This window comes from Mustela nivalis (genome assembly GCF_964662115.1).
Source record: "Mustela nivalis genome assembly, chromosome: 18".
NCBI classification, from domain to species: Eukaryota; Metazoa; Chordata; class Mammalia; order Carnivora; family Mustelidae; genus Mustela; species Mustela nivalis.
This window is the reverse complement of record NC_139037.1, coordinates 47,082,949-47,095,503: the sequence shown is the minus strand read 5'-3', so window position 1 is coordinate 47,095,503 and position 12,555 is coordinate 47,082,949. Positions and strand designations below refer to the sequence as shown.

Below are 12,555 nucleotides of genomic sequence, written 5' to 3'. Positions count from 1 at the left end.
CATCAGGCTCCCTGCTCAGCAGGAGGCCTGCTTCTCTCTCTCCCTCCCCCTGTTTGTATTTCCCCTTCCTCTCCACCAAATAAATAAAATCTTAAAAAAAAAAAAAAAAGCTGGGAAGTCGACCTAGGGGACAAATGGTTTATTCAAGGACTTTGGGAGATATTAGGCAAGAAAAGGACTCTGCACCACCTCCTCCAGTAAGATCTGTGCTCTTAACCCTAAAGGCTGGGAGTATCTGGGAGACTACCTGAGAGGAGGGTGGTTCAGAACAAGTGTCTGCTAGTTCTTTAGCATTCCAACAAGTATGCTGGCTGGGAGAGTTCACAAAAGCTACATCCCTGGAGGATAAATTGTCCCTTGTCTTTATCTTTTTTCCTCCTGCACCTTGACATGTAAGCACCAGAGGGCAAATCAGAATTCATGGGTCATTTTACCACTATCTCTTACACAGGTTATGCGTCTGAATGTGAAGAATTTATCAACAGTGATCCCGGCCAGCCAGGCACATCATCTGGGGATACCCTTTTGGAAGACATACACCCCATCAGGGGCCTGAGGTGTTCTCTGAGGTACCTAACTGCCCATTCATCTAGATTACCAATTACAGCCCCCCTGCCCCTGTGGGGGTTCCAAGTGGAAACTGCACAGCCGGTCACAAGGCTCCTCTGAAGGATGTGGGTAGAGATTCCACTCAACAGTGCCTGGGCTATCAGCTGTGGACAAGCAAAAATATTCTTGTTTCCACAAACACTGGAGAAGGTCTCAAGTGCTCCCTCTTCACGGTGACCTCTGAGCACACACAGCTTCCTGGCACCCAGACCACAAAACCCAGATGTGGATCTGAGGAGACCCTACTAGCTAGAACTGATGTAACACACCACCACACTCTGGGTGACCAGACAAGAGAAATTTATTTCACCCCAATCTGGAGTCTCGAAATTGAACATAAGATGTCAGCTGGGTTAGTTTCTTCTGAGGCCTCTCTCCTTGGCTTGCAGATGGGGATTCCGTGTCCACCCATGGTCATCCCTGGGTGCCGGATTCCTCATCTCCTCTTCTCACGGCGCCAGACATACCGCATGAGTCCATCCTAATAACCCACTTCAACCTCATGATGTCTTTGAAGATGCTCTACCTATCCTCACCTTGTGAGGTATTGGGGGTCATACTGCAAAATACAGATTTGGGTATACAATTCAGCTCATCACAAAGGTCTTGGGTTATAACGCAAAGTAACACACAGGCTGGAGCATGTACATATGTATATGCACGTCAATATTACTGATACATTTGCAATGTTCCTCTCAGAGACACAGCAAGTATGGGATGGAATGCGATCTGCTCATTTCTTCATGTGGGAGAGCCCGATGCTGCTTTCAAACCACCCCTTCGAGGGCACACAATGTCTAAGATCAAAGGTAATTAAACAAACATGGCACTTACTGATACATTAATCAGAGCAACATGGGGCACACAATTGCTCTATGGTGACCTGGAAGCTGCAAATAGTCATCAAAGCATCAGGAGACCAGCAAGACCCCTGTGGGACTTAGCCTTCCTGTGTGAGTCACCACCAGAGCTCACAACGCCCCCTGTGGATCAACACTGGTCACATCCATGCCCTAACTGGGAATGGAACGAGAGGTTCCAGGTAACCAGAATTTGGATGAGCAGTCGAGAAAGTGGACAGCTCGGCATTATTTACCAAGTTGGGGTGGTAATGTACGCACACCAGGAACTGCCCGGTGCTAGACACTGCCAGTGACTTCCATCTTGCGGTGACTGCACCCACATCAGAAAGCACGATGTAGGTCAATTTTTCTGCAAATGGCTGGATTGCATGGGAAGTCACTCCACTGGGGACATTTGGGGAACCACGTTCAATTCAGGTAGGTGGCCACCTCAGAGGTTGTCCTGCAGCCTAAATGCTACTAAGCAAGAATTTTGACCTTCTTGCTGTTTTAAATCCTTTCTGCAGTGTGAAGTCTGTAATGATATCTAAAACCACTAAGACTAATAAAAGATTTCCCACATTCATTGCACTGGTAAGGCTTTTCTCCAGTGTGAACACTCTGGTGCGAACGGAGGGCATAACTAACAGTAAACGATTTCCCACATTCATTACACTCATATGGCCGTTCTCCAGTATGAACTCTCTTGTGATAACGGAGGGTAGAACTGGCAGTAAATGATTTCCCACATTCATGGCACTTGTAAGGCCGTTCTCCTGTGTGAACTCTCTTGTGTCGCCGGAGGGCAGAACTAGTAGTACAGGATTTCCCACATTCATTGCACTGATAGGGTCTTTCCCCTGTGTGAAGTCTTTGGTGCGAACGGAGGGCAGAACTAACGGTAAATAATTTCCCACATTCATTACACTCATAAGGCCTTTCCCCAGTGTGAAGCCTCTGGTGGTAACGGAGGGCAGAACTAGCAGTAAATGATTTCCCACATTCACTACACTCATAAGGCCGTTCACCTGAGTGAAGCTTTTTGTGTACATTGAGGGTATCTTTCCGGGGAAAAGATTTGCTACATTCAGGGCATTCATAAGGTCTCTCTCTACTATGAACTATCTGGTGAGTACGGTGCTGTTTACTAGTGACAAAAGATTTCCCACATTCACTGCAATTATAAGGCTTTTTTCCAGTGTGAAATCTCTGGTGATAACGAAGGGAGGAACTACTGGTGAAAGATTTCCCACACTCATGGCACTCATAAGGCTTTTCTCCAGTGTGAACACTCTGGTGATAACGGAGGGCAGCACTAGTAGTGTAAGATTTCCCACATTCACAGCACTCATAAGGCCGTTCTCCACTGTGAAGTCTCTGGTGATAACGGAAGGCCGAATTACCAGTAAAAGACTTCCCACATTCACGGCACTCATAAGGCCTTTCTCCTGTGTGAACTCTCTGGTGACTACGGAGGGCTGAACTACTAGTACAAGATCTCCCACATTCAAGGCACTGATAAGGCTTTTTCCCAGTGTGAACACGCTGGTGAAAATGGAGGGAATACCTAGCAGTAAAAGACTTCCCACATTCATTACACTCATAAGGCCTTGCACCTGAGTGAACCTTTACGTGTACACTGAGGCTAGTTTTTCGCATAAATGATTTGCCACATTCACTGCACTCATAAGGCCTTTCCCCAGTGTGAACTCTCTTGTGGTAATGTAAGACAAGACTACCAGGAAAAGATTTTCCACAATCACTGCACTCATAAGGCCTAAATCCACTGTGATTTTTCTGGTGATAATGTAGGGCAGAACTACCAGCAAAAGATTTCCCACATTCATTGGATTTATAAGGCTTCCTTTCAGTGTGAACTCTCTGGTGAGAACGGAGGGCAGACCTACTGGTAACAGTTTTCCCACAATCACTGCATTCATACTGTCTTTTCCCTGTGTGAGATCGCTGATGGTAACAGAGGGCAGACATAGACGGAAAAGATTTTGCACATACGCGACACTTATAAAACCTATCTCCAGACTGAACACTATGAGTATTCAACAATGAGCTACCGCTGACAGATTTCACACACCCGCTACAAACATAATTTTTCCCTCCACGGGGCAATTTCTGGACATTAAGGGGGACACATTTGCCACCTAAGGATTTCCCACATTTGCTGCACGTGTACTGCCTGGATCCACCCTGAGTCTTCCCATGTTCATTCAGGGTTGGTCGTTGCCCAAGGGATTTTCCACATGGACCAAACTCATGATGTCGTGCTCCAGTATGGTATCTCTGGTGTATGGCAAATAAGGATTTGTACCTGAAAGTTTTCCCACATTCACTGCACACAAAGGACTGTCTACCAAGGTGGACACCCTGCTCCCGAGTATCTGTGTGTATGGGACCAAAAGCATTCTTACATTGGCCCCAAGTGCCATGACTGCTTCCGCGTCGTAATGTTGCCCTGCAGTGGGGCATCGTGTTTGGCTTCTCCCCAGTAAGAGTGGCCTCTTGCCCCAGATGCCCCGAGCCAGACAGCAAGTCCTCCTCAACCTCTCCACAGGTAAAGGGCTTTCCCGAACCACCGGATCCCCAGCTCTTGACAGCAGAGGCCCTGTCCACATGGCTTCTGAATGGTTTTGCTCCCGCAGGCTGCTCCTGCTGCTGCTGCTGCTCCGACTTCACACTGAAAGAAAATTGTTTCCCGCAGGCCCCACACCTCAACCGTTTCTGGCTGTTTTCTTTCCCCTGGAGCTCAGCCAAGTGGAAAATGTCTCTCAAGACGGGACCGCACATCTCACAGGGGTGGGTCTTCCGGGAAGACAGAGCAGCCCTGGGCGTCCAGGTCTGTGAAACGCCTACAGAAGCGCTCTGTGCAAATGGGGCCTCCTCATCCTCTGCTCCACAGCAGCAACCTGAAGGCAGAGAAATGCTGGTGAAATACGTACTGGCTGTAGCGAGGGGGTGAGCCCATCACACACATGCACCCGACTCATCTAGGCAGGATGGTATAGCATGCTTTTCCACACACAAGAGAAGAAACTCAACTATAGGACAGGCCACTGGGCATTTCTGGGCCATTTCTGGGCCCAAGCCGTCAACGTACTAGCGAGAACACACTAGGAGGACAGAAAACTAGGGCAGGTCAAGGAAGAGAGCCAAGGTCTACAGCTTATTTTCTGTCCAAAGGTTTGTGTACCACGGTTGCTGCTGCTCGCCTCTGGCTGAGCACAAGCCAATCACCCAAAATGGACTACACTCAAGGGCAGTTTAAGGACACTGATTGACTAACTCATTTCAAAAAGCCTGCGTGTGGGGACACCTGGGTGGCTCAGTTGGTTAAAATGCCTGCGTGTGAATGCTGAGATACACAGAAAGAGCAGTGATAGAAATGAGTGAGATTGGATGCCTGAGATGCAGGGATTATCCCTGTACCAGAGTAAACAGAATTACCAAAGGAGTAGAATCCACTTGACAAAAGAAAGGTCAATGGCGAGAAAGGAAAGACAGAAATGAGGGGGGTGGCCAGAACTCTGGCTGAGCAAAGAATGGTGCCCAGTATGATCAAACACAGACCTCATGTGCCACCGCTGCCAGGGGCCATTCATAAGGAACAGGTTCCCTCAAAGCCCATCTGCTCATGTCTGGGCATGTCCATGCTTTGGTACACAAGGCACCCCTCCTGGAAGCCCTAGCAGAGAAACTAGAGTGCACCAGAAAGATAGATGAACTGATGGAAAACAGGCCAAGCCCACTGCCAGCACTGTCGTAGAGCTACTCAGGACACAATCGACACAGAAAAATGTCCTGTGGGACTGTTATCAGCAGGAAGGTAGAAGGACAGATATCATCCTTACCTCCAAGAAAAATAAAGGCAATAGTGGCCATGAATGACATGAGCCTCGGTGGGATCAACAGTCCAATTAAGACGGACCGGTACACGGGGGAGCGTCAAAGAGGGCACATGCACACAGAAAAATCCCTGCAGATTGTATCAGCAGAGACATGTGGGGATGGGTGGGCAATAAGGCCTGGGCTGTCTCCACCGGCCCCAGGGTAGGTGCAACTGAGGTCCCTGCTCAGCAGAGCCCCCAGCGTCCTGCTCCACAGGGGACACTGGGACATCTGCCACCAAATCAACCAAAGCCTAAAGCCCAAGGAATCTTCAGAAAGAAGATCCAATCGTTAGGCCGCACAATTTCGAACTTAAAACCGGACTGCAAAGCTAGATGATGCTAAACAATAGGGTGAAGGCATAAAAACAGAACAACGGAGGGGCACCTGGGTGGCTAAGTGGGTTAAAGCCTCTGCCTTCTGCTCTGGTCATGATCTCAGGGTCCTGGGATCAAGTGACCCATTGGGCTCTCTGCTCAGCAGGGAGCCTGCTTCCCCCTCTCTCTCTGTCTGCTTCTCTGCCTACTTGCAATCCCTGTCTGTCAAATAAAGAATATCTTTAAAAAAAGAAAATAAAACAGAACAACGGAATGGAGGAAGGAAAAGCCCATAAGGATGGCCACACACAGTCCACTACTCTTTCACTATTATGCCAAGAGGGAAAAATACCCTCTCTCGCACTGCTGTGAAACCGGACTCCCCAAATGCAAACAGTAGGGGTGGATCCCCACCCACAGTACCTAGAAACACACGTGCAGTTGATGCAAGACTGAAACCCATGACCGGAAACCATAAAGCTCCCGGCAAAAAGAGACGGAAGAGCCTCTTTAATCTTAGCCCTGGCAAGGATTTTTTGAACAGGACACCCAAAGCATAGGTCACGAAAGCAAAAGCACCACTATGCCAAACTGAAAAGTTGCAGCAGAGCCAAAGAAACACACCAAAGAGTGAAGAGGAGATGTTCGGGCGCCAATGCGAGCTCACACTCACTAATCGTCAGAGAAATGAAAACCAACACCACAACGTATCACCTCGTAGTTCTCACAACGGCGATTACCAAAAAGCTAAGACGGGCTGGTGAGGACATGGAGAAAAGCAAACCCCCGGAACGCTGTTGCTGGCCATCAATTAGGGAAGTCACCATGGAACACATTAGCGAGAGCACACAGAAACGGGAAAACTGAACTACCCTATGCCCCACCACTGCCATTTCTAGCTATGTGTGTATCCCAAGGCAACAAAACCACTATCTGCACAAACTACCTGCATGTCCATATCCACTGCAGGACCATTCACAACACCCACAACAGCAACATCTTTCAGTCTGTGTCAAGGCTTAAAGTGACAATGAATATTACGGGGGGACTGCCAGGCTCAGCACGTAGAGCGTGCGACTAGGGATCACCGAGTGGTGAGTTCTAACCCCACAGGGGGTGTAGAGATTAACAGAAAAATGTAAAATTACTAAGCAAAATAGTAAGGTGACAAACAACATTTTGGAAATATGGGACGCCTGAGTGGCTCAGTCCGTTAAGTGTATGCCTTTGACTCAGGTCATGACTCTAGGGTCCTGGAATCCAGTCCCACACTGAGCTCCCTGCTCAGCGGGGAGCCTGCTTCTCCCTCTGCCTGTCACTCCCCCTCCTTCTATGGGCATGCTCTCTCTCCCCTTGTATAATCAATCAATCAATCAATCTAAAAAGTGGGGAAAGGAACGTTTACTGAGCACACGCATGCAGGAAATCTCACATATAAAAGAGGCAACAGGGTGCCTGGGTGGCTCAGCTGGTTAAGCAATTGCCTTCAGGTCAATTCATGATCCCAGAGTCCCGGGATCAAGTCCCATACCCGGCTCCTAGCTCCAGGGGAAGTCTGCTTCTCCCTCTGACTTCCTCACTCCCACTCTCTATGTCTCTCTCTCAAATAACTAAGTAAAATCTAAAAAACATATATGTATAAATAAATAAAATAAGACAATAAAAAACAGGATGCCTGGGTGGCTCAGTTGGTTAAGTGGCTGCCTTCGGCTTAGGTACTAAACCCCGCGTCCTGAGATCAAGTCCCACATCAGGCTCCTTGTTCGGCAGGGAGCCTGCTTCTCCCTCTGCTCTGCCTGCCACTCTGCTTCTTGTGCTCACTCTCACTCCTCTCTATCTCTGATAAATAAATAAATAAAATCTTTTTTTAAAAAGACAATAAAATGAATAAAAAAGGCAGCAGACTCACTGCCACAACATGGCTACACAGTGCCACCTGCCTCAATGTGAAGAACATTATGCCACGTGAAATCAATATGCAAAAAAGACAATACTGTATGGCATTATTTACAGGTATGTCCTCTTTACTTTTGAGAAAAGAAAAGGACCCATTTATTTGGGAAAGAGAGACTGAGACAGCACTTGTGCATGTGAGAAGGAGGGCAGAGGATGGTCAGGGAGACACACGTTCAACGACAAAAGGATTCACTCCTGAGGAACTAACATAGGGCACGCTGACTACAGTTAATACTGCACTGTAGCGCTGAAATTTGCTCAGAGGGTTGATCTTCCGATTTCTCACCAGCACAAGAAAAGTACTGATGCCAAGTGATGGCTATACTGATTCACTTCATTTTGGTAAGAACTTGATAATGCTGAACTACATGAAATCATTATGTAACACTTTCAGTCATAGAATTTGATTTGTCCATCATACCTCACAAACATGAATGGAGGCGGCCAGGGAGAAGAACAGATGTAAACATTATAGAAAGATCCACACAGGACCTTCTTGAGAAACGGCCCACGGTCCACTACAGCAGTGCGCATACCAATGCCTCCAATTTCAGGCACAGGCAGGCACAGGGAAATGTCACCTAAGGGAGAGGTCAAAACCTAGGCCATCGATGAGTCACGGACCTAGATACAGGGTCCCAGCCAGGGAGAGGGCAAGCAAGGTGCATTCCATCAGCCTCAGTGCAGGACCACTGACCTGCGATCCTACCCGATCAGGGCTCAGCGCAGCGGGTACTGGGGCTGTGGGCAGACAGAAGGGCACACCAACAACTCAGGGCCAGCAACAAAAGCAACTGCCCAGAAAGCTGGGGAAGCACGCAGTGAACACAGTCCACACCAGAGAAGGACAAACCCTCCCCTGAAGAATGGAGGAGGGGAGTCCGCAGGGTACAGAGTCCAGGGCAGGTCAAGGGGACGCCGAGGGCCTTACCCAGTGACGATACAAGTGCAAAGTTCTCCAGCATCACATGGTGGTACAGCCGTCTCTGAGCCTCATCAAGAAGCCTCCACTCCTTCCAGGAGAAGTACACGGCCACGTCCTCAAAGGTCACACCACACTACCATGAAAGGAAAACATGGAACCTGAGCATTCTCTCTCTGAGAACCCACCAGCGTTGCAACCCACACACCCACCCCGGTCTCTCCTGCCAGCCCAGCTCCCCTCCTCAGATAATACCAGGTCCTGGTGCCTCTAATGCTGCTCTCCTCTCACCTTCCCACCAATCACTGTTCAGTGCTCAGCGATAACACGCAGGGGACACATGGAAGCAATCTAAGCTCTGGGTTTGGCCTGCAAGTCCCAAACCCCTGCCAGGATATTCTCATGGAGTCTCCCACGGTGTGCCCTCAAGACAGCCAATTACAGGCTCTGCTCTGCCAGGAAGTCTTCAATACCAGGACCCTGAGGCCCTTAGCTCACACTTCCCCTCCAGGTCTACATGATTCTGTAGACTGTACCTCTCTCATGTCTTCAGACCCCACAGATGAAAGCCCACACCTTCCAAAGGACTCTCCCTTGACTCACACTTGTCCTTGTCACATGACAACCAAAGGATTATGTGACAAACTGAAACAGGTTCCAACTACCACCCCAGTACTCCCAAGGATCCCAACTGAGGGAAAGCCTCAAATGCTGCTGAGAGGCCTCCTCACCTGCCTCTAATCCTCCCTGCAGCACGACACTCACAACCACTGTCTACCTAGGATCCTCCTACACCGTCTTCTACTCCCCTACTACCCATGCTGGCCCTCCACAGTTGGGAACCAACCATCCACTATTGGACCTTTCTGAAAACAACCAGCCCTAAGGACTTCTCTGCCGGGCACAGAAAAGCAAAAATGACATTTGCCCCAGACCGTTTCTGGCAGGAAGACTCCGAAGCACTCCGGATGCCATAAAAGCTGACCACAAAATTCCGGTGAAGTCCTAGAACACTGAAGAGAGAGCAGCTCCAGCCTCTCAAATACTCGCAGGAGGGGCCGCCTGGGTGGCTAAATGGGTTCAGCATCTCACTCTTCATCTCATAGTCCTGAGTTCAAGACTCCTGTTGGGCTCCACACTGGGAATGGAGCCTACTTAAACAAACAAACAAACAAACAACCCTCCCCATGTCCTCAGCTATCACTTGTCCCAGCATCCCATGGAAGGCTTGTCCGTGTATCTGCCAGATCACTGCCTCTCTCCTTCACCTGTGTTCACAACGCCCAGCAACCCCGACCACGAGTTGAGCAGGAAAACCACTCTTCAGCACATGTTACTAGGTCCCTCTGACCTACTAGGAGCATTACCATGACACTCTGCGTTCCCTTCCCAAATGTGATCCCAGTCTCCACCCTGGTCCACACAGCAGCCATCACTTTTCAAACTCTCCATCATGAATCTTTCCCCCAGTTTCCCATAATTTCCTGTCCAGCTGCCCACTTGATGCCATCACTTACCATTTTCTGAAACACCTAAGTCACCTAACACTGTGGAAACACGTTCGGACACTCCCAAAGATAAGCAACCTACTGTTAACTTCCATCAGGTTGATGGGACTTTCCCTCCCTTCAGCTGCTAGAACTGTGAAAATTAATGAGGGGCAATCTTCCTAAATTGGGGTCGGGAGGTTGCACTGGGGGCAGCTCAAACACTACCATAGTGGGTGGTATCACCTGGGGGTCCAACAGAAAGAGATGGACTTGAACTTATTTGGGGATACTACTTCACTACCGTCCCCCCCCCAAGACAGCCTTTTCATGATCGCCCCACCCAAGAGCTCAGCCAATGAGAAGCCACTATACTTGAACCTTAAGTAGTGTAGTCTCCTGGGCTTGGAATTCATAACACCTTTCATTCCTTTCCTTTAAAAAAAATAAAAATAAAAAAAAAAGACGACCTCTCTCTTCTCCACACTGGCTACGGCTTTGACTCGGCTTCTTCGGTCCCAAACGCTGTTCCCTGTCGCTCCCACAGAAACAACATCTCTGTCGTAAAATCTCTGCAGTTTTCTCTTCAAGCGTCACCGACCAAAAGCCCCGAGGTTCCCCTCACTCCCCTCGTTCGCCTCTCCTCTGCGACACGCACAATTCGCCTCAGCCCTTCTCAGAGTTTCTCCAACATCCAGAGCGGACACGGTGGCGGTCGGGCCACTACCAGCGACCATCGCGAGTCCCTCCTGCTGTGCGTCCTGCCTGCGCGCTCACTCCCAGCGGCGACGCTTCTCCGCGGCCCGAGAAAGCCCCCTGACACCCGGGTTAGACCACCTCCCCTCACCGCCAGCAGACTCGGCCTCTGCAGGCAGCAACCGCGCCGCACCCAGCTTCTGACTGAACCAATGCAGCCGCTCCGTCCCCCGTTGGTGGCGCGGGCCCCCTGCAGCCCCCGCCCCGGCGGCCCCTCAGTCCCGAGGCCGCGCCCGCGCGCAGCCAGCCCGCGCTCCCACACGGGCCCCCGCCCACCGGAGGCTCCTTGTTCCGGACACCCGGGCCTGGGCCGCAGGGCCGCGAGCAGGAGCCCCGCGCTCCGGCCTTCGGGGTCTGGGTGGGGGCCGGCGGAGAGGGCCCGGGGACGAGTGTTTACCTTAGCTGAGTGCCTGGGCGCGGCCGCCGCCATCGGACTCGCTGCGCCGGCAGCGGGCCGGAGGGTAGCGGACACCCGGGCTCAACTGTGTGCGGCGAGGAGAGCGCCGCTCCTCGGGTCTTCACGGTCAGTTACCACGATGCTAACCCGCGCTCCGGACCGGAGAAGACAAACCGACCTAACCTCCGGCTACAACCCCGCGGGCGGGACGAGGCAGGAAGTCCCGCCCACAGCGGATGCGCACGCCTAGAAATGCCGTAATCGCGGCCCTCATTGGCTCCCAGCTGCGTCCTCAGGCGCTACGCTCTTACGGGTGGGGTGGCTCTCAGGCTTCTGGCGGTCTCAGAGAGTGGCGCACCCTGGAATTCTGTATCCTAGGTGTCCCTTCACGTCAGGAGAAGCTGTTACACGGTTGTCGCCTCAGAGACTTTTTCGGAAAAGGCTTCACAAGTCTAGGAAAAGGCAGAATCAAAAAGAGCATGTCATCGTGCTAGCCCAATGTGATTGGACGTTGTGAGGCTGTTTATATCAAAATGTGTCATTTGTCATTCCTGAAACGGTGAGGCTTATACTACTCTGAACCTTAAGTATGAATGGGCAGTTATATTTACTAGCAAACTGAGTTTCTTCAGGAACAGAGGAATTTCAGCTAGGAATAAATACACTGGGGCCAGCCACAAGATAGTCTGAAGAGAATAGATTAGCTTTTCTTACCTCTTAGAAGGATATCGGTGAGGGTGGCTACCTATGAAACATCATGGAAGAAAAGAGAGGGGATGGCGGTTTCATTGGCTGCATGCCAAGGTTAGTGTGTCCGTCTGTGACCAGGAGAGAGATCTTTTCTTTTGTTTGAAGGAGCTTAGGATCCTACCAAGAAACCATCCTCCGTTGTCACATAAAAAGTACCTTGGGGCACCTGGTGTCTCAGTCGGTTAAACTCTACCTCAACTCCGGTCCTGATTCCTGGAAGCTGGGATCAAGTCCCACACGAGCCTCCCTGTGGGGAGTCTGCTTCTCCCTCTCTCTCTTCCTGCCACTCTCCCAGGTTGTTCGAGGGCGCGCTCTCTCTCACATGAATAGTCTTTTTTTTTTTTTAGAAGGATTAAAAAAAAACAAGTATCTTCCTTCCTCTTGCTGATTCTGCATGTCCTACCTGTGAGAAATCTCCCCAGTCAGGGCCAATTGACTCCATTTTAAATGTGGCTTCCTTCACTAATTTTCATGGTACTTTGGAGGGAAAAGTAAACAGGACATTTTGGACAACCGGAAAAGTTAAAACTGCAGTCAAATGCTCTACCCCTGAGCTATACCCCCGATAAAGTTAAAACTAAAGTTAAGTGCAAATGTCATCTTTAATCACTGTTCTAAC

The 12,555-nt window shown here is 50.0% G+C and overlaps 1 protein-coding gene across 2 annotated transcripts; it reads right to left on the bottom strand.

Annotated features, from left to right (window-relative positions):
- Positions 1-892: 892 nt before the first annotated feature.
- On the bottom strand, positions 893-11,508 carry LOC309852578 (uncharacterized protein). 2 transcript variants are annotated; one of them, XM_082709461.1, is made up of 3 exons: positions 11,187-11,495; positions 8,556-8,682; positions 893-4,372 (listed from the first exon to the last, which is right to left on the bottom strand). In XM_082709461.1, the coding sequence occupies exons 1-3, from the start codon at positions 11,217-11,219 to the stop codon at positions 1,962-1,964; spliced, it is 2,571 nt and encodes an 856-aa protein (XP_082565587.1). In that variant the 5' UTR covers positions 11,220-11,495; the 3' UTR covers positions 893-1,961. The 2 variants fall into 2 exon arrangements, with proteins under 2 accessions (XP_082565587.1, XP_082565588.1); XM_082709462.1 differs by lacking the exon at positions 8,556-8,682 and having other exon boundaries at positions 11,187-11,508.
- Positions 11,509-12,555: the final 1,047 nt, after the last annotated feature.

Coding starts and splice junctions, on each gene's coding strand:
- LOC309852578 (XM_082709461.1), bottom strand. CDS start 11,219: ATGGCGGCGGCCGCGCCCAGGCACTCAGCTAAG. Junction 8,683..11,186: donor CGCCCAGGCACTCAGCTAAG/GTAAACACTCGT, acceptor CTTTCATGGTAG/TGTGGTGTGACCTTTGAGGA. Junction 4,373..8,555: donor TGCACTTGTATCGTCACTGG/GTAAGGCCCTCG, acceptor CTCTGCCTTCAG/GTTGCTGCTGTGGAGCAGAG.